The 25,379-nt window shown below is 41.4% G+C and overlaps 2 protein-coding genes across 2 annotated transcripts; one reads left to right on the top strand and one right to left on the bottom strand.

The window, feature by feature from the left end:
- Positions 1-2,003: 2,003 nt before the first annotated feature.
- On the top strand, positions 2,004-2,456 carry LOC130966098 (uncharacterized). Its single transcript, XM_057890858.1, has 2 exons — positions 2,004-2,102; positions 2,202-2,456. Exons 1-2 carry the CDS (start codon positions 2,004-2,006, stop codon positions 2,454-2,456), a joined length of 354 nt encoding a protein of 117 aa, XP_057746841.1.
- Positions 2,457-15,265: 12,809 nt separating this feature from the next.
- On the bottom strand, positions 15,266-16,189 carry LOC130966097 (uncharacterized). The gene has a single exon (XM_057890857.1). The coding sequence runs from the start codon at positions 16,187-16,189 to the stop codon at positions 15,266-15,268; it is 924 nt and encodes a 307-aa protein (XP_057746840.1).
- Positions 16,190-25,379: the final 9,190 nt, after the last annotated feature.

Genomic DNA, 25,379 nt, shown 5'->3' with positions numbered 1-25,379 from the left:
CTCAACTGCAAATGGTCAAACCCCATCCCGCTGAACCACACACAGAGCCACGGACGGCCACCTCCCACCCTTAATCCTTCATCGCTACCTCCTAATCTCCCACCCCTTCAGTCCCTCTCCCTCACCGCCACCTCTCATTCTCTCACGCACTATGGATCTCAATCAAGACACCGTCAGGTCACGCACGCTAGCACATCGCAGCAGGGAGCCCGCCGTCTTTGCCGTCATTGTGTCTTCTCGTGGCCGCGAGTTCATCCGCGTCATCTGGTCGAGTCTTCTTACCGTCATCCGCGTCATCTAGTCGCATCATCTGGTCACCTCTTCGTGTCTTCTCGTGGTCGCCGGCCGTCGCCTGTTCTCCGTCGGGTAAGTCACAGAACTCTGAAATCTTTATTGTTTGCTTTGATTTTAAATGATTTGTTATAATTTCTGTGAGTTAGGTTATATTTTTTATGTTGAGTTATTGAGTTTGGTTTCTATGATTTTGAAATTCTTATTATTTCACTTTGATTTTGATTTTCTAATGTTGAATTGTTGAATCTTGTTCCTATGATTCTAAACTTTTCATTTGATTCCTATGATTCTGAATTTTATTAAATTATTTTCTTTTCGATGTAGGATTCAAGTAAGTCAGAATCTACCATCACTACTATTACGGAATGAAAGGAGGATTGAAAATTATGTTTTTACAATGTAATGAACTTTGTTTGGTTGTTTATGGATATGTTTGGTTGTTTATGGAATATTTGGTTGTTTATGGATATGTTTGGACGTTTATGTTTTTTAGTTATTGCTATTTAAGTCTTTAAAAGACTATGGAAATTATGTTTGTAATAACAATTGAGGATTATTTTTAATTTTTCCTAATTTTTTCATTTTTTTTCAATTTTTATTAGTTTTTACAAAAATCCGCGGATATCCGCGGAGACTCAGGTCTCCGGCGGACACAGGGTCCCCGTTACCCATCGCGAGGATGGGGCGGGGACGGGGACAGATATTGGGGGCGGGGGCAGGGGCATGTCCCCGCCCCCATGGGGACCCATTGCCATCCCTACCACTGCCACTTAAAATGAATAAAACAGTGTCATTTTCATAGTTGGCATTAGGGATGTACACAGTCCGGTCCGACCTGAAAACCCAGCCCAAACCCAAAGCATTCTGGAAGATGATGGCCCGGATCCAAAGTGATTCGGGGACTGACCGGAAAAGAAGAAATAAAACCTGAAAGGAGAGTGAAATCGGAATCGGGCCATAGCTCGGGTCACCCGAATCCAGCCTAGTTATCATACAAAATTAAGGCACATAGTGCTCACTGCCCAGGCTACGCAACGCATTCAGTTCAGCCTCAGCCCTCAAGCTCCGTCAGCCATGGTTTGCAGATATTGCGAACTACAAGGCCATGAGGTTCATCCCCAAGGAGTACACTAAACAACAAGTAAGAAAGTTGTTGAATGATACCAAGTACTACTTGTAGGAAGAACCTTATCTTTTTAAGAGATGCTCAGATGGTATGATTCGGCATTGTGTCTCAGATGAGGAATCATAGCAAATCCTTTGGCATTGTCATGGCTCTGAGTATGGAGGCCACTTTGGTGGCGAAAGGACAACCACTAAGGTCCTTCAGAGTGGTTTTTATTAGCCGACTCTCTACTAAGACTCACGGAAATTTGTAAGAAACTGTGACAAGTGTCAGAGAGCTGGAAACCTTCCCTACAATCATGAGATGCCATAGCAAGAGATTTTAGAGATTGAGTTATTTAATGTATGAGATATTGATTTCATGGGACCATTTCCTCCTTCATACTCAAACACTTACATACTAGTGGCTGTGGATTATGTGTCCAAGTGAGTGAAAGTAGTGGCCCTACCTACCAATGATGCCAAATTCATGCCGAGCTTTTTGCAGAGATACATTTTCAGCCGGTTTGGTGTCCCAAGGACATTGATTAGTGATGGAAGAAGCCACTTCTACAATAAATAGTTGGACTCACTCCTGCATAGATATGGAGTCCATCATAAAGCGGCAACTCCCCTATCACCCTCAGACAAGTGGACGGGTTGAAGTCTCCAACAAGAAACTCAAGAGGATCTTGGAAAAGACTGTGAGTACTTCAAGGAAGGACTAGGCAAGGAGACTTGATAATGCTCTTTGGGTATACCGTACTACTTTCAAGACTCCTATTGGGATGTCCCCATAATAGTTGATTTATGGTAAGGCCTGTCACTTGCCAGTGGAATTGGAGCACAGAGCATATTGGGTAACAAAGTTTTTGACTTTTGATGCCAATGCTGCAGGAGAGAAAAGGCTACTTCAACTAAATGAGCTTGATGAGTTCAGAAACTCTGCCTATGAAAATGCCAACCTCTACAAGGAAAAGACCAAGAAGTGGCATGATAAAAAGATAGCCACAAGAGTATTTGACCCAGGACAGAAGGTGCTACTATTCAATTCTTGACTCAAGCTCTTTTCCGGGAAGCTGAAGTCTCGGTGATCAGGACCTTTTATGGTAACTGGAGTGTCCCCTTTTGGTCAAGTGGAACTTCAAGAAGAAAATTCAGATAGAAGGTTCAAAGTAAATGGCCAGAGGGTAAAGCACTATCTTGGAGGTAAAATTGATCACCAAAGGTCCACTCATATGCTGACTTAGCAGCACTGACTGTCAAGCTAGTGACGGTAAAAAAGCGCTTGTTGGGGGGTAACCCAATTCTAAGTATCCTTTAACTTTTCTTTTAGTTGATTTTCATTAATTTTTTGTTTTATTCATAGTTTTCCTTGGTTTTATGATGATTGTGGTCATGCAGAGTGTTTAAGAACAGGAACAGAGGACTTTGGAGGAGAAACAGAACACCCTGGAGAGCATTACAAAATCCAAGGCTATAGCGCTGAACGCCAGACTAGGTGTTCAGCTCCCCAAATGACATGCTTCTCGAGGGGTTGTGGTGCTAAACGTCAGAGATGACATTTAACGCCTGAAATGGCAGTAGGAGACTGGTGTTAAACACGAAGAAGGGTGCTTCACACCCAAGATGGCCTGGAGAAGCTGGCGTTAAATGCCAGGTCGCCCACAAGGGGCACAAATTACAATGCTCCCTTGCCTCATGGGGCGCTAAACGCCATATGGGCATTTAGCGCCAAGCCTCGTCCCCAAAAGAAAAAAAATAATTTTTCTGGCATTTCACGCCCTGAATGGCATGGAGGATTACAACATTGTGGCGCTAAATGTTGGAGCTGTCGTTTAGCGCCAACAACGTGACTTTCGAAATTTAAGCATGCTTTTGACCGTTGCAACGGTCACTTTCTCTTCTCTCTCTCCTCATTACTTCTCTTCAACCATCAAATCACCTTTTTCACCTCTCATATCAAATCCTTTACTTTTCCACACCAATTACGACACCTATTTCCTTATCATATCTTTACAAATCCTCCTCATATCTCTCTTCCCCATATCCCCAAATTTCACCCCTTCCCCATGACCGAAACTTGAGCTTTCCCCCTCTATAAATACCACATCTATTTTCACCTTTCACCACTCATCTCTTCTACTACCCTTTTACACTCTCTTTCTTTCATCCTTCCTATTTACTTTCTTTATTCCTTTCCTTCCCCTCTCTCACCCTCATACGCCTTTCACCCCTCTTTTTTCTTTCTCTTCCCTTTACTCCTTTACTCCTTCCTCTTATTCTTTCTCCTTTATTTGCTCGGAGACGAGCAAGGGCTTTAAGTTTGGTGTGGGGGCGTTCCGCTTTTCACTTTTTCTTACTCCACATGGCACCCAAGACTGGTGAATCCTCATCAAGGAAGAGAAAGGAGAAGGCTCCTACCACAATCCTATATGATGTCAACCGGTTTCAAACTAAGGTTTATGAGGAGCACTATAATGAACTTGTTAGCAAAAAGAAAGTGGTCCCAGAGGTGCGATTTCACCTGAAATCAAACGAGTATCCAGAGATCTAAGGACAAATTTAGAGTAGGGGTTGGACAGTTCTAGCCAACCCTGTGACTAAGGTTGGAGTTCTAATGCTCAAAGAGTTCTATGCTAATTTGTGGGTGACTTACAAGCACATCAAAGATGTGAATCCTGAGTTCAAGATGTGGTGCACTATGGTCCGAGGAGAGATCCTACAGTTTAGTCCAGAGAGAGTGAGGGAGATACTTCAGCTGCCACCATTCAGAGATGACCCTCACTCTTACACTAAGAGGGTTAATACTTATCAGAGACCGGACCAGGTCCGCACTGATATATACCTCTCCGGAGCATAGTGGGGGAGGGATGCTAAGGGTCAGCCATACCAGCTGGGAAGGCATGCTCTAAAGCCGATTGCTAAGAGCTGGTTGGAGTTCATTCAGTGTTCCATCCTCTCTACGAGTAACCGGTCTGAGGTTACTATTGACCAAGTTGTGATGATTCACTGCATCATGCTCAGCAATGAGGTAGAGGTGCACCGATTGATACCTCAGAAGATATACAGCATAGCGGCGAAGGCTTCCACCTCCGCTAGATTAACTTTCCCTCACCTTATCTTCCGCTTGCGTGAGGCTGCTCGCATCCATATTTACAGAGACACTCTCATGCCCATTGACAGACCGATTACTAGGAGGGGTATGGAGTATGCTAGAGAGGTTGGACAAGCATCACCTCAGGAGCTAGTTCCTCCTCCTTAGCAGGAGTAGCCTGAGATATCTCAAGGGTCTTATTTCCCCTTGTTACTATTGGGATCAGCTGGTAGTATCTATTGGGTAGTTGGCATCTTTTGTTGACCATCTGAGGATTGAGTATCAAGACTACTCTGCCCTTTTCCATCAGCTAGTAGAGGAGTAGCAGAGGCGCGATGATGAGCGGATAATTTATACGCTTTTTGGCACTATTTTTAGTATATTTTTAGTACATTTTAGTTAGTTTTTATTATATTTTTTGTAGTTTTTAATTAAAATTCACTTTTCTAGACTTTACTATGAGTTTGTGTGTTTTTCTATGATTTCAGGTATTTTCTGGCTGAAATTGAGGGACCTGAGCAAAAATCTGATTCAGAGGCTGAAAAATGACTGCAGATGCTGTTGGATTCTGACCTCCCTACACTCGAAGTGGATTTTCTGGAGCTACAGAAGTCCAATTGGTGCGCTCTCAATTGCGTTAGAAAGTAGACATCCTGAGCTTTTCAGCAATATATAATAGTTCATACTTTGCTCAAGAATTAATGGCCCAAACTGGCGTTCCAAATCAACTTTAGAATTCCCGGCGTTTAACGCTGGAACTGGCACAAAAGTTGGAGTTAAACGCCCAAATTGGCACAAAAGCTGGCGTTTAACTCCAGGAAAAGTCTCTACACATGAAAGCTTCAATGCTCAGCCCAAGCACACACCAAGTGGACCCCGGAAGTGGATTTTTACGTCATTTACTCATTCTTGTAAACCCTAGGTCACTAGTTCACTATAAATAGGACTTTTTACTATTGTATCTTCATCTCATGACACATTACACGTTTCATATTGTATCTTCTATGGCATGAGTCTCTAAACCCCCATGGTTGGAGGGTGAGGAGCTCTGCTGTGTCTTGATGGATTAATGCAATTACTACTGTTTTTCATTCAATTACACTTGCTTTCATTCTAAGATACCACTTGTTCTTCAACCTGATGAATGTGATGATCCATGACACTCATCACCATTCTCACCTATGAACGTGTGTCTGACAACCACCTCCGTTCTACCTTCGTTTGAGTGTGTATCTCTTGGATTCCTTAAGCAGAATCTTCGTGGTATAAGCTAGAACCCATTGGCGGCCATTCTTGAGAATTCGGAAAGTCTAAACCTTATCTGTGATACTCCGAGTAGGATTCGAGGATTGAATGACTGTGATGAGCTTCAAACTCGCGAGTGTTGGGCATTAGTGACAGACGCAAAAGAATCACTAGATTCTATTCTGACATGATCGAGAACCGACAGATGATTAGCCGTGCGGTGACAGCGTGCGTTGAACATTTTCACTGAGAGGATGGGAGGTAGCCATTGACAACGGTGAAACCCAACATACAGCTTGCCATGGAGGAGCCTTGCGTGCATGAAGAAGAAGACAGTAGAAAAGTAGAGATTCAAAAGATATAACATCTCCAAAACCTCAACCTGTTCTCCATTACTGCAAAACAAGTATTTATTTCATGTTCTTTTACTTTTTACAATTAAATCTGAGAATTATTGATATCCTGACTAAGAGTTACAAGATAACCATAGCTTGCTTCAAGCCGACAATCTCCGTGGGATCGACCCTTATTCACGTAAGGTATTACTTGGACGACCCAGTGCACTTGCTGGTTAGTTGTGCGAAATTGCAAAAGTGTGATTGTAATTTCGTGCACCAAGTTTTTGGCGCCGTTACCGGGAATTGTTCGAGTTTGGACAACTGACGGTTTATTTTGTTGCTTAGATTAGGAATATTTTATTTTTGTGGTTTAGAGTCTTTTATTTGAGTTTAGTTTTATATTTTAAGTTTGGTGTCAATTGCATGCTTTTATTTTCTTTAAAATTTTTGAAATTGCATGTCCTTAGTTCTTTCTTTATTTTAAAAATTTCTAAGTTTGGTGTCTTTTTTGTGTTTTTCTTTAAATTTTCGAAATTTTGTGTTTGATTTTCTAAAAATTTTAAGTTTGGTGTCTTTTGTGCTTTTGTTTACTTAATTTTTTTTAATATATATATATATATATATATAATAATAATAATAATAAAATAAAATAATATCCACATCATCTCCCGTTCTCCATCATGGACCTAAGTGGAATTGAGCAGTCCAGAAGGACTCTGGGGTCATATGCTAACCCCATTACAGCTGCATATGGGAGTAGCATCTATATACCTCCCATTAAAGCAAGCAGTTTTGAGCTAAATCCTCAACTCATTATCATGGTGCAGCAAAATTTCCAGTATTCCGGTCTTCCACAGGAAGAATCTACTGAGTTTCTGGCAAAGTTCTTACAAATTGCTGACACAGTACGTGATAAAAAAGTGGATCAGGATGTCTACAGATTGTTACTGTTTCCATTTGCTGTAAAAGATCAAGCTAAGAGGTGGTTGAATAACCAACCTACTGCAAGCATAAAAACATGGAGACAGTTATCAGACAAATTCCTGAATCAATTTTACCCTCCAAAAAGGATGACACAGCTAAGGCTGGACATCCAAGGCTTTAAACAAGAGGATAATGAATCCCTTTATAATGCCTGGGAGAGGTATAGAGGTATGCTAAGGAAATGCCCCTCTGAAATGTTTTCAGAGTGGGTACAGTTAGACATCTTCTACTATGGGCTTATAGAAAAAGCTCAGATGTCTTTAGACCACTCAGCTGGTGGATCTATACACATGAGGAAGACGATTGAAGAGGCTCAAGAGCTCATAGATACGGTTGCTAGAAATCAACATCTATACTCAAGCAGTGAGTCCTCTATAAAAGAAGAAGCTATGGCAGTAACTACTGATCCTAATCCTCAAGAACAGATTGTTGAACTTAATCAACAATTACTCCTGATGACAAAACAATTAGCAGAGTTTAAAGAGATGCTCCAAGAAACTAAAAATGCTAACCAGAATATGGAAGCACAATTGAATCAGACAAGACAGCAGCTATCTAAACAGATAACAGAAGAATGCCAAGCTGTTAAATTAAGGAGTGGGAAAACATTGAATGTATCAACTCAAAGCAGCAGAAAGCCAAGAAAGGAACAACTGACAAAGGATAACCAAACCACTGTCCAAAATCCCTCTGAGGACAGTAAGAGCCCAGAGAGGAATACTTCTGGCGTTCAAACACCAAAAAAGGGGGAAAAGTTGACATTAAACACCCATTCCTTGCCCAGTTCTGGCGTTCAAACGCCAGAAAAGGGTGGAAAGCTGGCGTTAAACGCCCATCCTGCACCCAGTCCTGGTGTTCAAACGCCAATGAGGAATCAGACACCTGAGAGTGCTGATAGTAACCCCTCTAAGAAGGCTTCTCCAACCACCTCTGTAGGGAATAAACCTGCAGCAACTAAGGTTGAAGAATATAAAGCCAAGATGCCTTATCCTCAGAAACTCCGCCAAGCAGAACAGGATAAACAATTTGCCCGCTTTGCAGACTATCTCAGGACTCTTGAAATAAAGATTCCGTTTGCAGAGGCACTTGAGCAAATATCCTCTTATGCTAAGTTCATGAAAGAGATCTTAAGTCATAAGAAGGATTGGAGAGAAACTGAAAAGGTGTTTCTCACTGAAGAATGCAGTGCAGTCATTCTGAAAAGCTTACCAGAAAAGCTTCAAGATCCAGGAAGCTTTATGATACCATGCACATTAGAAGGTGCTTGTACCAAGACAGCCCTATGTGACCTTTGAGCAAGTATCAACCTGATACCTGCAACCACTATCAGAAAGCTTGGGTTGACTGAAGAAGTCAAACCAACCCGGATATGTCTCCAACTTGCTGATGGCTCCATTAAATATCCATCAGGCATAATTGAAGACATGATTGTCAAGGTTGGGCCATTTGCCTTTTCCACTGACTTTGTAGTGCTGGAAATGGAGGAGCACAAGAGTGCAACTCTCATCCTAAGAAGACTTTTCCTAGCAACTAGACGCACTCTTATTGATGTACAAAAAGGGGAAGTGACCCTGAGAGTCAATGAGGATGAGTTCAAGTTGAATGCTGTCAAAGCTATACAGCATCCAGACACATCAAATAACTGCATGAGCGCTGATATTATTGACTCTTTGGTGGAATAGATCAATATGACTGAGAGTCTCGAATCAGAGTTAGAGGACATCTTTAAAGATGTTCAGCATGATCAGGAGGAACCAGAGAAAATAAAAGAACCTCTGAAAATTCATCAGGAAGAGGATAAGCCTCCCAAACCTGAGCTTAAACCACTGCCACCATCCCTGAAGTATGCATTTCTGGGAGAAGGTAACACTTTTCCAGTGATCATAAGCTCTGCTTTAAATTCACAAGAAGAGGAAGCACTAATTTAAGTGCTAAGGACACACAAGACAGCTCTTGGATGATCCATAAGTGATCTTAAGGGCATTAGCCCAGCAAGTGATGTAGGTGGAAATTGTCTTTCAACAAATTTCCTTCGACAAGTGTACCGAATTTGTCGTCAAGTAAAAACTCACAATAGAGAGAGGTCGAATCCCACAGGGATTGATTGATCAAGCAACTTTAATTAGAAGATTGTTCTAGTTGAGCGAATTCAGAATTTGGGTTGAGAGTTGCAGAAAATAAAATGGCGGGAATGTAAATGACGGAAAAGTAAATGCTAGAATTAAAGAACTGGAAGTAAATGACTGAAATTAAATTACAGAATTGTAAATGGGAATGGGGTGTTTGCTCATGAAAGTAAACGCAGAAATTAAAGAGAATGGGTGAGATCAGAATTGGGGAGTTCATTGGGCACAGGAGATGTTGCAGTTCTCCAGATCAAGTTCATTTTCAACTCTTCCTCAATCAATGCACTCATTGATCTCCTTGGCAATCTTAATTGATTGAATTACAATTTCTTGCAATTCAATCTCTCAAATCTTGATCAATAGCCAATTCCTTGGTCAATTGCTCATGAGAAGAGATGAAGTGTGGTCATTGATTATACCACATGCATTTCCCAAATCAAGTTTTGAGAGGATTATAGTCACATATCCATCCAAACCCAATTTGGTCCAGCATGAGAAAGCATTTCTAGCTTGATCTCTTCATTCCTCTTTCAAGGTTCAGAAGAGATTCAAGTTTGAATAGTTTCTTTTCCAAGATAACTACCCAATGGGATAAAGATCGAAAGCTTTCAAGTAAAATCAAGAGAAAAGATAGAAGAAGAATGAAGAAAACTAGTATTGATCCATCAAATTACAACAGAGCTCCCTACCCAATGAAATGGGTTTAGTTGTTCATAGCTCTAAAAAAATGAGAACAAAGATGGAGAATACATCTGAACTAGAAGAGCAGAGAAAGTAAAATAGAGAGTAATGCTTTTTCCTTTCAGAACTCTTTCCAACTCCCCCAAATAATTCAAAGCTACTCCTATATATACTACTCTTATATTCTTCTAGTTGATTCTTCAAGTTTTGGGCCTTTGGATCTTCAGTTTGGAGCAGTTCTCTTCTTCACTTGGGCTTGGTTTTACTTGCAGAGAGAAAGTGTGAAGTGGGCAGAGACTTTAGCTCGATACGTTAGAGGTGTTAACATTCAGTGAGAAAATGGGTTCGAAAACGTTAGTGTCATTCAACTTTTTCACTAACGTTTCTTACCCAAGTAAAGGCCACGTTAACCTCAACGTTAGTGGCACAAACGTTGCCACTAACGTTGCCTCTTTGTCCTTCGCACACGTTATTGGGACTCAACTTTCCCAATAACGTTGAGAGCCTCCCCTTTTCCCACATTAGAGTCCACGTTAACTTAATTAACATGGCTCTTTTAACGTAGGCATGCCAATCTTCGAGAACGTTAGTGACACTCAACATTGTCACTAACGTTCCAATATGCCCTTATTCACATTAGAGTCCACGTTAACTAGGTTAACGTGGCTTCTAACGTGGCTTTGCAAACCATTTCCAACGTTAGTGACAATGTTGAGTGTCACTAACGTTGGCTCATCTTTCACCCATTGCCGTTAGCTTCCACGTTAACTAAGTTAACGTAGAAGTTAACGTGGCTCCTTGGGGTTTTGTGGTTGCTTCCAACGTTAGTGACAATGTTGGGTGTCACTAACGTTGTCGACCATTCTTGCCTCTCACGTTAGCTCCCACGTTAACCAAGTTAACGTGGAAGTTAACGTGGTACATTGCACCTTAGGCCAACGTTAGTGACAATGTTGAATGTCACTAACGTTGGCTTCCTTCCCCTTGTTAACGTTAGAGGCCACGTTAACCAAGTTAACGTGGACTCTAACATGGCCACTTATGATCATTGGCCAACGTTAGTGATAATGTTAAGTGTCACTAACGTTGGCTCAAAATCCTTTCTTCACGTTAGAGCTCACTTTAACTTAGTTAACGTGGGCAATGATGGCTTCGAGAGCGTTATTGGCAATCACTTTTCTCATTAACTTTGCAAGTTACCTCCCATTCCACGTTAGTGGCCACGTTAATTATATTAACGTGACTGCTGAGTGGTTCTTCCTTACTTCCTTTGGTCCTGAAATCAAGCAATAGAGTGCATCAAAGTTCTAGTCCAAGCCATGGGTAATGCAACATTCAATTTGTCACTAAATTCATGCAAAATCCTCATGAAATCATGTAAAATGCACAATGTATGCTTGAATCAAGGTGTAAGTGAATATCTACCCAAAACTAGCTTATTTCCTAAGGAAATGCATGAAACTACCCTAAAAATAGTAAAGAAAAGGTCAGTGAAACTGGCTAAGATGCCCTTGCATCACAACACCAAACTTAAAGCTTGCTTGTCCCTAAGCAAGTACTGGAACAAAAGAATGATGAATGGAATGCCAAGAGAAATGAGTCATTCTTGTGGAGGTCATGTTACTGATTTTATGGTGGTTTCATGCATAGCAACTTAGGTTCATTCCATTACTGGCTTTCAGACCTTTATCATGTTCTAAAACACTAGTTTTGCTTACATACCATGAGACTTTTATTGATCCTTTTATTGTCATTTCAGGGCTTATTTGTGTTCTTCAGGCTAGGTGCTCTGTAAGGGGGCAACTCTTTAAAATAAGCTTTCAGCCAACACTCCCGAACCAGTTGGTTCAAGGTGCTAGGTGTTGAAACACCCCTACGGACTTACTTCCTCAAGTCTCTCCCCCATACATACACACCACAGGCATATGGTTTTTATTTATTTTCTTTTCTTGAGACCTTGGTGTCCAGCACCTCTTTGGGTTACTAAATGCTCTGTAGTGAGGGTTACTCTTGATAATGGACTTTCAGCTGATAATCCCGAGTTAGTTAACCCAAGTTACCAAGTGATAAGGCACCCCTAAGAGCTTATTCATCCAAGTAGATCCCTCACACAGGAACACCACAGACACATGCCTCAAGATTAAAACCATTGGTGCCTAGCCTTATTGCTTACTCTTTTTCTTTTGTTTTTCACTTTAAGTGTTCTTTCCCTTTCTCTTATTAGGATCTTGCTATTTACTTAGTCTCATGGGTGTATTCAAAGCAAAGTATTCAGGACAGATAGTTGTCTTCCCACCTCATGGTTGAACCAACTTAGCTAACTTATGATCACACCAAAGATTCAGAAAATTTCTCCATATTATGAACTCCACTCTAGTCTTTTGAAACATAAACATTCTCTTCTTCATTTAATTTTAAAGACAAGCATACAATAAGTAAAGATATGATGCAGTGACACTTAAACCAGAAATTATAGACCTAAGCAATAGACTTAAAATGCAGAATTGAAAAGATTCAAACTAACATGGAAGCATGTCCTATTTCATCCATGATCTTCCTTATTTAAACATAGAAAAAGATGGAGTAAAGAAGGAACTCCACCACCTTTTACTCTTGTGGTTGTCCATGCTTTCCTCCTTGCTTGTCTTCCTTGTGTCCTCTTGCATTTCCTCGCATCCGCGCCAATCTTGCTTGCTTTCAATCCTCAAGTGCCTTCCTCACTGATTCATGACTCTCTTCCATCCTTTGTCTCTCTTCTCGTGCTAATTCATCCTTTACTTCTTCATACCTTGCGATTCCTGGGTGCAATATAGGCAGTTGTCCTACTAGGTATCCGAGCCTGGCCTGAGTGTTTATGTGATACCCTGTCTCGCTCATGTAAACTCCTTCTGCAAATGCCCTTTGCTTGCCCAGTAGTTCTGTGTTTTCTATTTGTCTTCTATGCATCTCATGTATGTGTGCCCCTTGATGTGTTTGGATGTTGATTAGCCTCTGGATGGACTCTTGTTGCTCATTTTGCCTTTGTTCCATCCTGTTGAATGTTTCTCCCCATTGTTGCCCTTGACTTAGTTGCTGTTCCATCATTTGCCTTTGCCACTCACCTTGCTGAGTCATCCACCTTGAGAGTGCTTCCTCTTGCTGCCCCATCATCTGTAATTGAAGCTCTTTCTGTGCTCCTTGGCTCAACAACTCCTTGGCTCTCCAAATATTGTTGAGATAAGCTATCAATTGCTTCTTGCAATTGATGCATATCCAAGGTGGCTGGTGCTTGCCCTTCTAAGACTTGTCCTTTCACTACTTGAGGGGCTGGCCTCTTCCTTTGCTTCCGTTGAGGCAGGGGGGATGTGGCAGCATTCATCCTTCGGACAGTCATTGGAATGCCTTCTTTTATCCACACTAGGTCCTCATCTTCAAACACCACCCCAGCTCTCTTGCATAATCGGTAAATAGTGCTGGGGTAACCTAACGTTCCTCTTAAGTCACTTTTCTCTGCCATCTTTCTAATGCCTTCAGCTATGAGTTCATGAACTTTGATTTCTCCTCCTTTGAGTATGCAGTGCACCATTGTGGCTCTCTTGAGATTCACCTCCGAGTTATTTACAGCTGGGAGAATAGACCTCCTCACGAGTTCAAACCACCCCTTGGCTTCAGGGCTAAGGTCTCCCCTCTTGATGAACTTGGGTTTCCCATCTTTATACCTCTCTCAGTCAGCTGCTATAACACAAATGTCACCCATGATCTCAGTGAGCTCGTCATTGTCTTGGCTTTTATTTATCCTTGTATGATAACTGGGCTCATCAAAGTGTGGTGCTTTCAGGTGAAGAGTTCTCATTATAGCAAGTCCACCTCCTTTCCTCTTACATAGCTTTTGAAGGTTGGGTCTCTAGTTTTGTCTTCTCTTACCACATTTGCGTAAAATTCCTTGATGAGGTTTGCATTGATCTTCCCTTCTGGATTAGTGAGCAATTCCCACCCTCTTTCTTCAATCTTCTTCGGAATCTGTAGGTATTCGTTTTCATTGATTTGGAAGGTTAACTCGGGTAGTATCTTTTTGAGTTTTATCCGCTCAAATTCTCGTTCATGGAAGGCAGTTTTGAACCTCTTTTCATCATAAGGAGTGTTCTCCATTGGTTCCTTCCTCTTCTGCCTCTTGGAGCTTGATGACGCCATAAATTTGCGTTGCTGTTTTGAGGTGATTTGAGGATACGGATAGATGAAGAATGGGTTGGCTAGGACAATTTGTGATGAAGGGTTTTAGTACGCCAAAAGTGTAGAGTGTGGAGAGTGGGGATTTGAATGTGAGGAGTGAGGCTGCACTAAGGTTCCTTTATATAGGGAGATCATGAGAGAATGGAAGGTGTGGATTGCAAGAATGGTTGCTTGATGGACGGTTGGGGTTGTCTATGAAGGAAGGACAAGGATCATCACTTAATGAGAGTGAATGGTTCGGTCTTCAAAGGGTCTCCTTTCTTCAATGTTGCATGGCAACGTTTCCCTATGCATTCCTTCTTGAGACAAGTGTGTAGTTCTCTTCATGAAGTGGCTGAACCTCCCCCATTTAATTGTCCAATCAATCCCCATCAATGCTCTTTTTCTTTTCCCTATAAAGAAGAAATAAGAAAGGTGAGAAAAGATATCAAAATGACAACATAAACTTTACGGCTAGAATTAAAAAGAAAAATGAGAAAAGATTAAATTGTTTATTCATGAATTCCAACTAACTAACTAACTATTCGTGGGTCCTTATATGCATATTGGTGGCACCATGGGGTGACACCAAACTTAGTTTGGAGCACTGTGATGAAAAGTTCTGTTCAAAGCTTCCAAGACTAGCATGCTCTTGGTTGCATTCATGCTTTCTTGGTATGCTTTGAACACCAAACTTGTTCTTCACTGTATACTGCACAATAAGGATTCCACCAAGAGTTTGTCAAGTTTGGGTTTGAATTCATAAATATTGACTTATTTACTATCTTTTAAAAGCATATAAAACATGGGTTGCCTCCCATGAAGCGCTTCTTTAGCGTCACTAGCTTGACATTTCTCCCTCATCAAGGTGGTTGGTAATGCTTGAAGTCCTCCCCTCTCGCTGTGGACTTGTATCCATTGGTTGTATCAATGATCTCTACATGTTCCAGGGAGAGAATTCTATTGATTGTGAAGACTTTAGGTAACTGAGATGGTACAGTAGGGAGATTAGAGGGGATATCTAGAAAGTAAGCTGAGATCACTCTATCTCCTGGAGAGAAGTCTTCCGTAGGGATCTTTTTGTTCCTCCACTTCCTTGGTACCTTCTTCCTTGTGTCCTTTGATATTGCCTTGCTCTTGATGACTTCTTTTCCTAAGGTAGTTGTGATGTTGTCTTCACATGCCTCTAGAGGTTTAGGTTCTTCTAACTATTCCTTGAGCGGTGGTAGTTGCTGTTTCCCTTGTTTATCAACCAAAGGAGTCTCCAGATAGGTTGGGTGTACTTCAGTGCTTGCTTCCTCCTTCAGCATCTCATCATGATCTTTACTTGGTTCCTTGTGCTCTTGGTCTACTTCTTGTGAGAGTTTGAAGACATTAAAGCTGAGCCGTTCATCATGGATCCTCAATATTAGCTCCCCTTTCTCTACATCTATGAGTGCTCTGGCCGTAGCTAGGAAGGGTCTTCCCAATATGATTGGGTGAGTGTGACTCTCTTCCATGTCCAGGATGACAAAGTCTGTTGGGAGAAAGTATTTTCCAACCTTTAGTAACACATTTTCCACCACTCCTATTGCTTGCTTTTGAGTTTTGTCAGCCAGTCTGATGACCACATCTGTGGACATTATCTCATTGATCTGCAGCCTCTTCGCCAGGGATAGGGGCAGTAAGTTGATGCTTGCCCCTAAATCACAGAGTGCTCTATCAAACATTGTTTCCCCTATGGCACAGGGGATGTGAAAACTCCCTGGGTCTCTTCTTTTTGGAGGCAATTCAGGTTGAATAAGGGCACTGCATTCCTTATTTAACACTATAGTTTGGCCTTCTTTGAGTGAGCTTTTCCTGAGAAGAAGTTCCTTCATGTACTTGATGAATGCAGGCATTTGTTGTATGGCCTTGATGAATGGTATGTTCACATGCAGAGATGCAAACAAGTATAGGAACCTTGAGTATATTCTCTTCCCTACAGCACCATTGAGCAGTTGGGGAAATGGTGCATAGAGCTTCAGCAACTCTTGTTGTGAGATTTCTGGTTCTTGGTGATCTCTATCCTCCTCCTCTGTTGAGTTGTTTTTAGGCTGTTGGGAGAGGTTGCTTTGCTCGTCTTCATCCTCTTGATCACTTGTAGTGACCATTTTGCAATCTTCCCATCTTACTTTCTTTGCTTCTCCTCTTGGGTTTTTCTCCGTGTCACTTGGGAAGCCATCAGTAGGTTTGGGAATTTTCTCCGCTAAGCATCCCACTTGGAATTTCAGCTTCTTGATGGTCTCTCCTTGGTTCTTAATGTTGGCTCGCACCTCTTCTTTGAACACCTTATCTTCTTGAATCTCTTGGCATATTCCTTCAAGTAAGGTTTCAAGCTTAGAGAGTCTGTCATCAATTGATGGTAAATTGGGATTAAAGGTGGAAGGATGAGAGGTGTTATTGTGAGGGTGTTGATATGTCCTCTGTGTGAATTGTTGATGAGCTGCATTGTTGTTGGAGTTGTAACGTCTCTGGTCTTGGCTTTGCTCTTGCTGATTCCCCCACCCAAAGTTTGGGTGGTTCCTCCATCCAGAGTTGTATGTCTTGGAGTATGGATCATGGTTCTGTCTAGGTGAATTCCCAATGTAGTTGGCTTGCTCAAGGTCCTCTTCTTCAACTTCTTCTTGGGTTGTTGATGAAGTGGTGATTGCTGCAACTTGGTTCCTCTCCATCTTCTTGGTGAGGTCAACTAACTACTTGGTAATGAGCTTGTTCTGAGCCAGCAGAGCATCTACATTGTTTAGCTCCATTACTCCCTTAGTGTTCCCTCTTTCGGAAGCATATAAGTAGTCATTCTCAGCTACAGTTTCAATGACATCTATGGCTTCTTCAATGGTCTTCTTCTTGTTCAAGGATCCTCCAGAGGAATGATCTACTGCCTTCTTTGATTCATATGATAAGCCTTCATAGAAGATATGCAACTGCACCCATTCATTAAACATATTTGGTGGACACCTTCTTGTTAGGTCTTTGAACCTTTCCCAAGCTTCATAAAGTGTCTCCCCATCTTGCTGCCTGAACGTCTGTACTTCAGTTCTCAGCCTATTGATTATTTGCGGGGGGTAAAACCTTGCCAAAAACTTGTTCACTACCTCCTCCCAATTTGTCAGGCTTTCTTTTGGGAAGGATTCGAGCCATTTGAATGCCTTGTCCCTGAGTGAGAAAGGGAACAAGAGCAGCCTGTAGACATCCTGGTGGACTCCATTGGACTTCACTGTGTCACAAATCCTCAAGAAGGTGGTCAAGTGTTGATTCGGATCTTCTTGAGCACTTCCTCCAAATGAGCAATTATTCTGCACAAGAGTGATGAGCTGAGGTTTGAGCTCGAAATTGTTGGCATGTATGGTGGGCTTCTGAATGCTGCTCCCACAGTTGCCTGGGTTGGGATTGATATAAGAGCTTAACACTCTTCTATCCTCCCCAACATGATTTGCTCTACCTCCTCCCCCATGGTTATTAGCCTCTTCTTCATGTTGGTTTTCTATGTTGCCTTCCATATTTAGTTCAAAGTGTTCCTCCTCCTCTTCAGCACCGATTGCACGTTTCCCTCTTGCTTCCCTCCTTAATTTAAGGAGGGTCCTCTCTGGTTCAGAATCGAAAGAAGTTGAAGCCCCACTTCTTCTCCATGTCATACAACCAACAAGTACAAGCAAGGAAAAACTATGAGCAGAGAATATTGCTGTCAGGATTACTGTTAGTTGTGAGTGAAGCAATATATCAAACAGTTAGTGGGTTAGCAAACTGAATTTTAAATAACAAAGAAACGAAAAAGTAGAGGGGGAAGGGAAAAAGTTAATTAAGACAGAAAGTAAATTACTCAAACAGAAAGTTAATTCAACAAAACAAAAATGCTCAATCTAGTGATCTTCCAATCTAATAATTGTTGATGCACAATCAATCCCCGGCACAGCGCCATAAACTTGATGCAGGTGGAAATTGTCTTTCAACAAATTTCCTTCGGCAAGTGTACCGAATTTGTCGTCAAGTAAAAACTCACAATAGAGTGAGGTCGAATCCCACAGGGATTGATTGATCAAGCAACTTTAATTAGAAGATTGTTCTAGTTGAGCGAATTCAGAATTTGGGTTGAGAGTTGCAGAAAATAAAATGGCGGGAATGTAAATGACGGAAAAGTAAATGCTAGAATTAAAGAACTGAAAGTAAATGACTGAAATTAAATTGCAGAATTGTAAATGGGAATGGGGTGTTTGCTCATGAAAGTAAATGCAGAAATTAAAGAGAATGGGTGAGATCAGAATTTGGGAGTTCATTGGGCACAGGAGATGTTGCAATTCTCCGGATCAAGTTCATTTTCAACTCTTCCTCAATCAATGCACTCATTGATCTCCTTGGCAATCTTAATTGATTGAATTACAATTTCTTGCAATTCAATCTCTCAAATCTTGATCAATAGCCAATTCCTTGGTCAATTGCTCATGAGAAGAGATGAAGTGTGGTCATTGATTATACCACATGCATTTCCCAAATCAAGTTTTGAGAGGATTATAGTCACATATCCATCCAAACCCAATTTGGTCCAGCATGAGAAAGCATTTCTAGCTTGATCTCTTCATTCCTCTTTCAAGGTTCAGAAGAGATCCAAGTTTGAATAGTTTCTTTTCCAAGATAACTACCCAATGGGATGAAGATCGAAAGCTTTCAAGTAAAATCAAGAGAAAAGATAGAAGAAGAATGAAGAAAACTAGTATTGATCCATCAAATTACAACAGAGCTCCCTACCCAATGAAATGGGTTTAGTTGTTCATAGCTCTAAAAAAATGAGAACAAAGATGGAGAATACATCTGAACTAGAAGAGCAGAGAAAGTAAAATAGAGAGTAATGCTTTTTCCTTTCAGAACTCTTTCCAACTCCCCCAAATAATTCAAAGCTACTCCTATATATACTACTCTTCTATTCTTCTAGTTGATTCTTCAAGTCTTGGGCCTTTGGATCTTCAGTTTGGAGCAGTTCTCTTCTTCACTTAGGCTTGGTTTTACTTGCAGAGAGAAAGTGTGAAGTGGACAGAGACTTTAGCTCGAGACGTTAGAGGTGTTAATATTCAGTGAGAAAATGGGTTCGAAAACGTTAGTGTCATTCAACTTTTTCACTAACGTTTCTTACCCAAGTAAAGGCCACGTTAACCTCAACGTTAGTGGCACAAACGTTGCCACTAACATTGCCTCTTTGTCCTTCGCACACGTTATTGGGACTTAACTTTCCCAATAACGTTGAGAGCCTCCCCCTTTCCCACGTTAGAGTCCACGTTAACTTAGTTAACGTGGCTCTTTTAACGTAGGCATGCCAATCTTCGAGAACGTTAGTGACACTCAACATTGTCACTAACATTCCAATATGCCCCTATTCACGTTAGAGTCCACGTTAACTAGGTTAACGTGGCTTCTAACGTGGCTTTGCAAACTATTTCCAACGTTAGTGACAATGTTGAGTGTCACTAACGTTGGCTCATCTTTCACTCATTGCCGTTAGCTTCCACGTTACTAAGTTAACGTAGAAGTTAACGTGGCTCCTTGGGGTTTTGTGGTTGCTTCCAACGTTAGTGACAATGTTGGGTGTCACTAACGTTGTCGACCATTCTTGCCTCTCATGTTAGCTCCCATGTTAACCAAGTTAACGTGGAAGTTAACGTGGTACATTGCACCTTAGGCCAACGTTAGTGACAATGTTGAATGTCACTAACGTTGGCTTCCTTCCCCTTGTTAACGTTAGAGGCCACGTTAACCAAGTTAACGTGGACTCTAACGTGGCCACTTATGATCATTGGCCAACGTTAGTGATAATGTTAAGTGTCACTAACGTTGGCTCAAAATCCTTTCTTCACGTTAGAGCTCATGTTAACTTAGTTAATGTGACTCTTAACGTGGGCAATGATGGCTTCGAGAGCGTTATTGGCAATCACTTTTCTCATTAACTTTGCAAGTTACCTCCCATTCCACGTTAGTGGCCACGTTAATTAGATTAACGTGACTGCTGAGTGGTTCTTCCTTGCTTCCTTTGGTCCTGAAATCAAGCAATAGAGTGCATCAAAGTTCTAGTCCAAGTCATGGGTAATGCAACATACAATTTGTCAATAGATTCATGCAAAATCCTCATGAAATCATGTAAAATTCACAATGTATGCTTGAATCAAGGTGTAAGTGAATATCTACCCAAAACTAGCTTATTTCCTAAGGAAATACATGAAACTACCCTAAAAACAGTAAAGAAAAGGTCAGTGAAACTGGCCAAGATGCCCTTGCATCAGCAAGATGCATGCACAAGATCCTATTGGAGGATAATGCCAAGCCAGTGGTTCAACCACAAAGGCGGCTAAATCCAGCCATGAAGGAGGTGGTGCAGAAAGAGGTCACTAAGTTACTAGAGGCTGGGATTATTTATCCTATTTTTGATAGTCCCTGGGTGAGCCCTGTTCAAGTTGTCCCCAAGAAGGGAGGCATGACAGTGGTTCATAATGAAAAGAATGAATTGGTTCCTACAAGAACAGTTACGGGATGGCGTATGTGTATTGACTACAGAAGGCTCAATACAGCCACCAGAAAGGATCATTTTCCTTTACCATTCATAGACCAGATGCTAGAAAGACTAGCGGATCATGATTATTACTGCTTTTTGGATGGCTATTCAGGCTACAATCAAATTACAGTGGACCCTCAAGATCAAGAGAAAACAACATTCACCTGTCTTTCTGGCGTATTTGCTTACAGAAGAATGCCTTTTGGTCTATGCAATGCACCTGCAACTTTTCAGAGGTGCATGCTATCCATCTTCTCTGATATGGTAGAGAAGTTTCTGGAAGTCATTATGGATGACTTCTCAGTATTTGGAGACTCATTCAGCTCCTGTCTTGATCATCTAGTACTTGTCCTGAAAAGGTGCCAAGAGACTAACCTGATCTTAAACTGGGAGAAATGTCACTTTATGGTGACTGAAGGAATTGTCCTTGGGCACAAAATTTCAAGCAAGGGAATAGAGGTGGATCAAGCAAAGGTAGAAGTAATTGAAAAATTACCACCACCTGCCAATGTTAAGGCAATCAGAAGCTTTCTGGGGCATGCAGGATTCTACAGAAGGTTTATAAAGGATTTTTCAAAAATTGCAAAACCTCTAAGCAACCTGCTAGTTGCTGACACACCATTTGTGTTTGACACAGAGTGTCTACAGGCATTTGAGACCCTGAAAGCCAAGCTGGTCACAACACCAGTCATCTCTGCACCAGACTGGACATTACCATTCGAACTAATGTGTGATGCCAGTGACAATGCTATTAGTGCAGTGTTGGGACAGAGGCACAACAAGCTTCTGCATGTCATTTATTATGCTAGCCGTGTCCTAAATGACGCATAGAAGAATTACACAACCATAGAAAAAGAGTTACTTGCAGTGGTTTATGCCATTGACAAGTTTAGATCCTATTTAGTAGGATCAAAAGTGATTGTGTACACTGACCATGCTGCTCTTAAATACTTACTCACAAAGCAGGATTCAAAACCCAGGCTCATAAGATGCTTGTTGCTTCTGCAAGAGTTTGATATAGAAATAAGAGACAGAAAAGGGACAGAGAACCAGGTAGCTGATCACTTGTCCCGGATAGAACCAATAGCTGGGGCGTCCCTCCCCTCTACTGAGATCTCTGAGACCTTTTCAGATGAGCAACTCTTTGCCATTCAGGAAGCACCATGGTTTGCAGACATTGCAAACTATAAAGCTGTGAGGTTCATACCCCAGGAGTACAGCAGGGTGCAAAGAAAAAAATTAATTTCAGATGCCAAGTACTACCTATGGAATGAGCCATATCTCTTTAAGAGATGTGCAGACGGAATGATCCGCAGATGTGTACCTAGAGAGGAAGCACAAAGGATCCTATGGCATTGCCATGGATTATAGTATGGGGGACATTTCAGAAGTAAGCGAACAGCCACTAAGGTCCTCCAATGTGGCTTCTACTGGCCTACTCTCTATAGGGATGCCCAAGAGTTTGTGCGTAACTGTGACAGTTGCCAAAGAGCTGGTAACTTGCCTCATGGTTACGCCATGCCTCAACAAGGGATCTTAGAGATTGAATTGTTTGATGTATGGGGTATTGACTTCATGGGTCCCTTCCCACCATCATACTCAAACACTTATATTCTGGTGGCAGTAGACTATGTATCTAAATGGGTAGAAGCAATTGCCATACCCAACAATGATACCAAGATCGTGCTGAAATTCCTCCAGAAACACATCTTCAGTAGGTTTGGTGTTCCCAGAGTACTAATCAGTGATGGAGGCACTCATTTCTGCAATAAACAGCTGTACTCTGCTATGGTCCGATATGGAATTAGCCACAAAGTAGCAACTCCATATCATCCACAGACAAATGGGCAAGCTGAAGTCTCTAATAGAGAGCTAAAAAGAATCCTGGAACAGACTGTAATTACCTGTAGAAAGGATTAGGCAAAGAGCTTGGATGATGCTCTGTGGGCATACAGAACAGCATTCAAGACTCTTATAGGAACCTTTCCATACCAACTTGTGTATGGCAAGGCCTGTCATCTGCCCGTGGAACTGGAACATAAAGCTTACTGGGCAACCAGATTTCTAAACCTGGATGCTAAGTTAGCTGGTGAAAAAAGATTGCTCCAGCTAAATGAGCTAGAGGAATTCAGACTCAGTGCCTTTGAAAATGCAAAAATTTATAAAAGAAAAGGCAAAAAAGTGGCATGACAAGAAGTTGTCATCCAGAGTCTTTGAGCTAGGACAAAAAGTTCTGCTCTTCAACTCTAGGCTCAGACTATTCCCAGGAAAACTGAAATCCCGATGGAGGGGCCCGTATGTGATTACAGGAGTGTCACCATATGGATATGTTGAGCTTCAGGATATTGATCTGACAAAAAGTTCATTGTTAATGGATAGAGGATCAAACATTATCTTGAAAGCAATTTTGAGCAGGAATGCTCAAAACTGAGGCTTGAATGAGTCTCAGTAAAGGTCCAGCTAAAGACAATAAAGAAGCGCTTGCTGGGAGGCAACCCAGTCATTAGCAGGTTATTTGTTTTATTTAATAAAAGTTTGATATATATTCTTCAAGGTTGATCATCAAAATTGAAGGAATTCACAGAGTTACAGAAGGATTCAGTGAAAAAAAGCAGAGAAAAGGAGCTTGCTGGCAAGAAAATGCCAGTAAAGGGCACTCTGGGTGTTAAACGCCAGAATGGATATCATTCTGGGCGTTTAATGCCAGTAAAGGCACCATTTTGGGCGTTAAATGCCAAAATGGGCACCATTCTGGGCGTTTAACGCCAGAATTGCAGCATCCTGGGCGTTTAGCAAAATGCCCAGTGATAAAGGGGTTTCTGGCGTTTAACGCCAGCCAGGGTGCCTAGCTGGGCGTTAAACGCCCATAATGGCCAACAATTGGGCGTTAAACGCCAGAATGGATACCATTTTGGGCGTTTAACGCCAGAAAGGCAGGGGAAGGAGATTTTGCTTTCCACTTCAAATTTTTCACACTTTCATGTTTTGACCCATAATTTTCTACATAAACATGTTACAAATTTTCATCATTCACCCTCAAATTTCAAAAATCCAAGAATTTTCTAAATTATTTCTCAAATCTCTTTCAAATCTTTTCCAAATCTTCTTCAAAAACTCAAGTATTTTCTCAAATTCTTTCCATATCTTCTCAAATCTCTTTCAAAACTTTCGAAATCCCTCCCCCTCCCTTATAAATACACATTCGGCCATCCCCCTCTCTTCACCATTTGAATTTGTTTCTCCTCCTCTCTCTCCCCTTTCCTTTCTTTTGCTTGAGGGCAAGCAAACCTCTAAGTTTGGTGTGCTTTTCCGTGATCACTAAGCTAAGGCTCATCAAGACCATGGCTCCCAAAAAAAAAAAACAAACCAATTCAAGAGGCAAGAAAGAGAATACTCCAAAGAATCTTTGGAGTCAAGAGAGGTTCTTAACCAAAGAACATGCAGACCATTACCACAAAATAATGGGTCTAAGGTCAGTGATCCCGGAAGTTAAATTCGATCTGAAAGAAGACGAATATCCGGAGGTCCAAGAGCAAATTCGAAATAGAGGATGGGAAATTCTAGCCAATTCTGAGACAAAGGTTGGAAGAAACATGGTTCAGGAATTCTACTCAAATCTGTGGCTGACAGATAAGCAGAGAATGACTGGAACTGCTTTTCATACCTACAAAACCATGGTTAGAGGGAGAACTATTTACTTCCATCTAGACAAAATAAGAAAGGTCTTCAAACTGCCTCAACTACAAGATGATCCTGAATCCTTTAATAGGAGAATGGTGAGAGCAGATAAGGGGTTGGATCAAGTTCTAGAGGACATATGCCTCCCTGGAACTAAGTGGATAACCAATTCAAAAGGTGTCTGGTGCACGAATTTGTAATCCGCACAACTAACCAGCAAGTGCACTGGGTCGTCCAAGTAATACCTTACGTGAGTAAGTGTCGATCCCACGGAGATTATTGGTTTGAAGCAAGCTATGTTTATTTTATTATTCTTAGTCAGGATATTAATTAAAATTATAAGTTGGAATTATTAGATTTGATTGGAAAAATGAAAGAGAATAATAGCGTTACTTGTTGTGCAGTAATGAGAAATATGTTGGAGTTTTGGAGATGCTTTGTCCTCTGAACTTCAACTCTTCCTTGAAATCCTTCAACACACGAAAAGTCCCTTCCATGGAAAGCACTATGTAGGGTATCATCGTTGTCAATGGCTACCTCCCATCCTCTCAGTGAAAACGTTCCTATGCTCTGTCACAGCACGGCTAATCATCTGTCGGTTCTCAATCAGGTTGGAATAGAATCCATTGATTCTTTTGCGTCTGTCACTAACGCCCAGCCTTCAGGAGTTTGAAGCTCGTCACAGTCATTCAATCCCAGAATCCTACTCGGAATACCACAGACAAGGTTTAGACTTTCCGGATTCTCATGAATGCCGCCATCAATCCGGCTTATACCACGAAGATTCTGCGTAATGAATCTAAGAGATACTCATTCAGTCTGATGTAGAACGGAGGTGGTGTCAGGCACACGTTCATGGTTTGGGAAGGTGATGAGTGTCACGGATCATCACCTTCTCCATAATTAAGCGCGAATGAACATCTTAGATAAGAACAAGCGTGTTTGAATGGAAAGCAAAGGAATTGTATTAATTCATCGAGACGCTGCAGAGCTCCTCACCCCCAACAATGGAGTTTAGAGACTCATGCCGTCAAAAGGTATGTAATTCAAATCTGAAAATGTCATAAGGTACAGAATAATTCTCTAAAAGT

Source organism: Arachis stenosperma, chromosome 3 (assembly GCF_014773155.1).
Source record: "Arachis stenosperma cultivar V10309 chromosome 3, arast.V10309.gnm1.PFL2, whole genome shotgun sequence".
In the NCBI taxonomy this organism is placed as follows: Eukaryota; Viridiplantae; Streptophyta; class Magnoliopsida; order Fabales; family Fabaceae; genus Arachis; species Arachis stenosperma.
The sequence above is the reverse complement of the archived record's forward strand: the minus strand, read 5'-3'. Positions and strand labels throughout refer to the sequence as shown.

Coding starts and splice junctions, on each gene's coding strand:
- LOC130966098 (XM_057890858.1), top strand. CDS start 2,004: ATGGAGTCCATCATAAAGCGGCAACTCCCCTATCACCCTCAGACAAGT. Junction 2,103..2,201: donor AGAGGATCTTGGAAAAGACT/GTGAGTACTTCA, acceptor TCCCCATAATAG/TTGATTTATGGTAAGGCCTG.
- LOC130966097 (XM_057890857.1), bottom strand. CDS start 16,189: ATGGTCACTACAAGTGATCAAGAGGATGAAGACGAGCAAAGCAACCTC.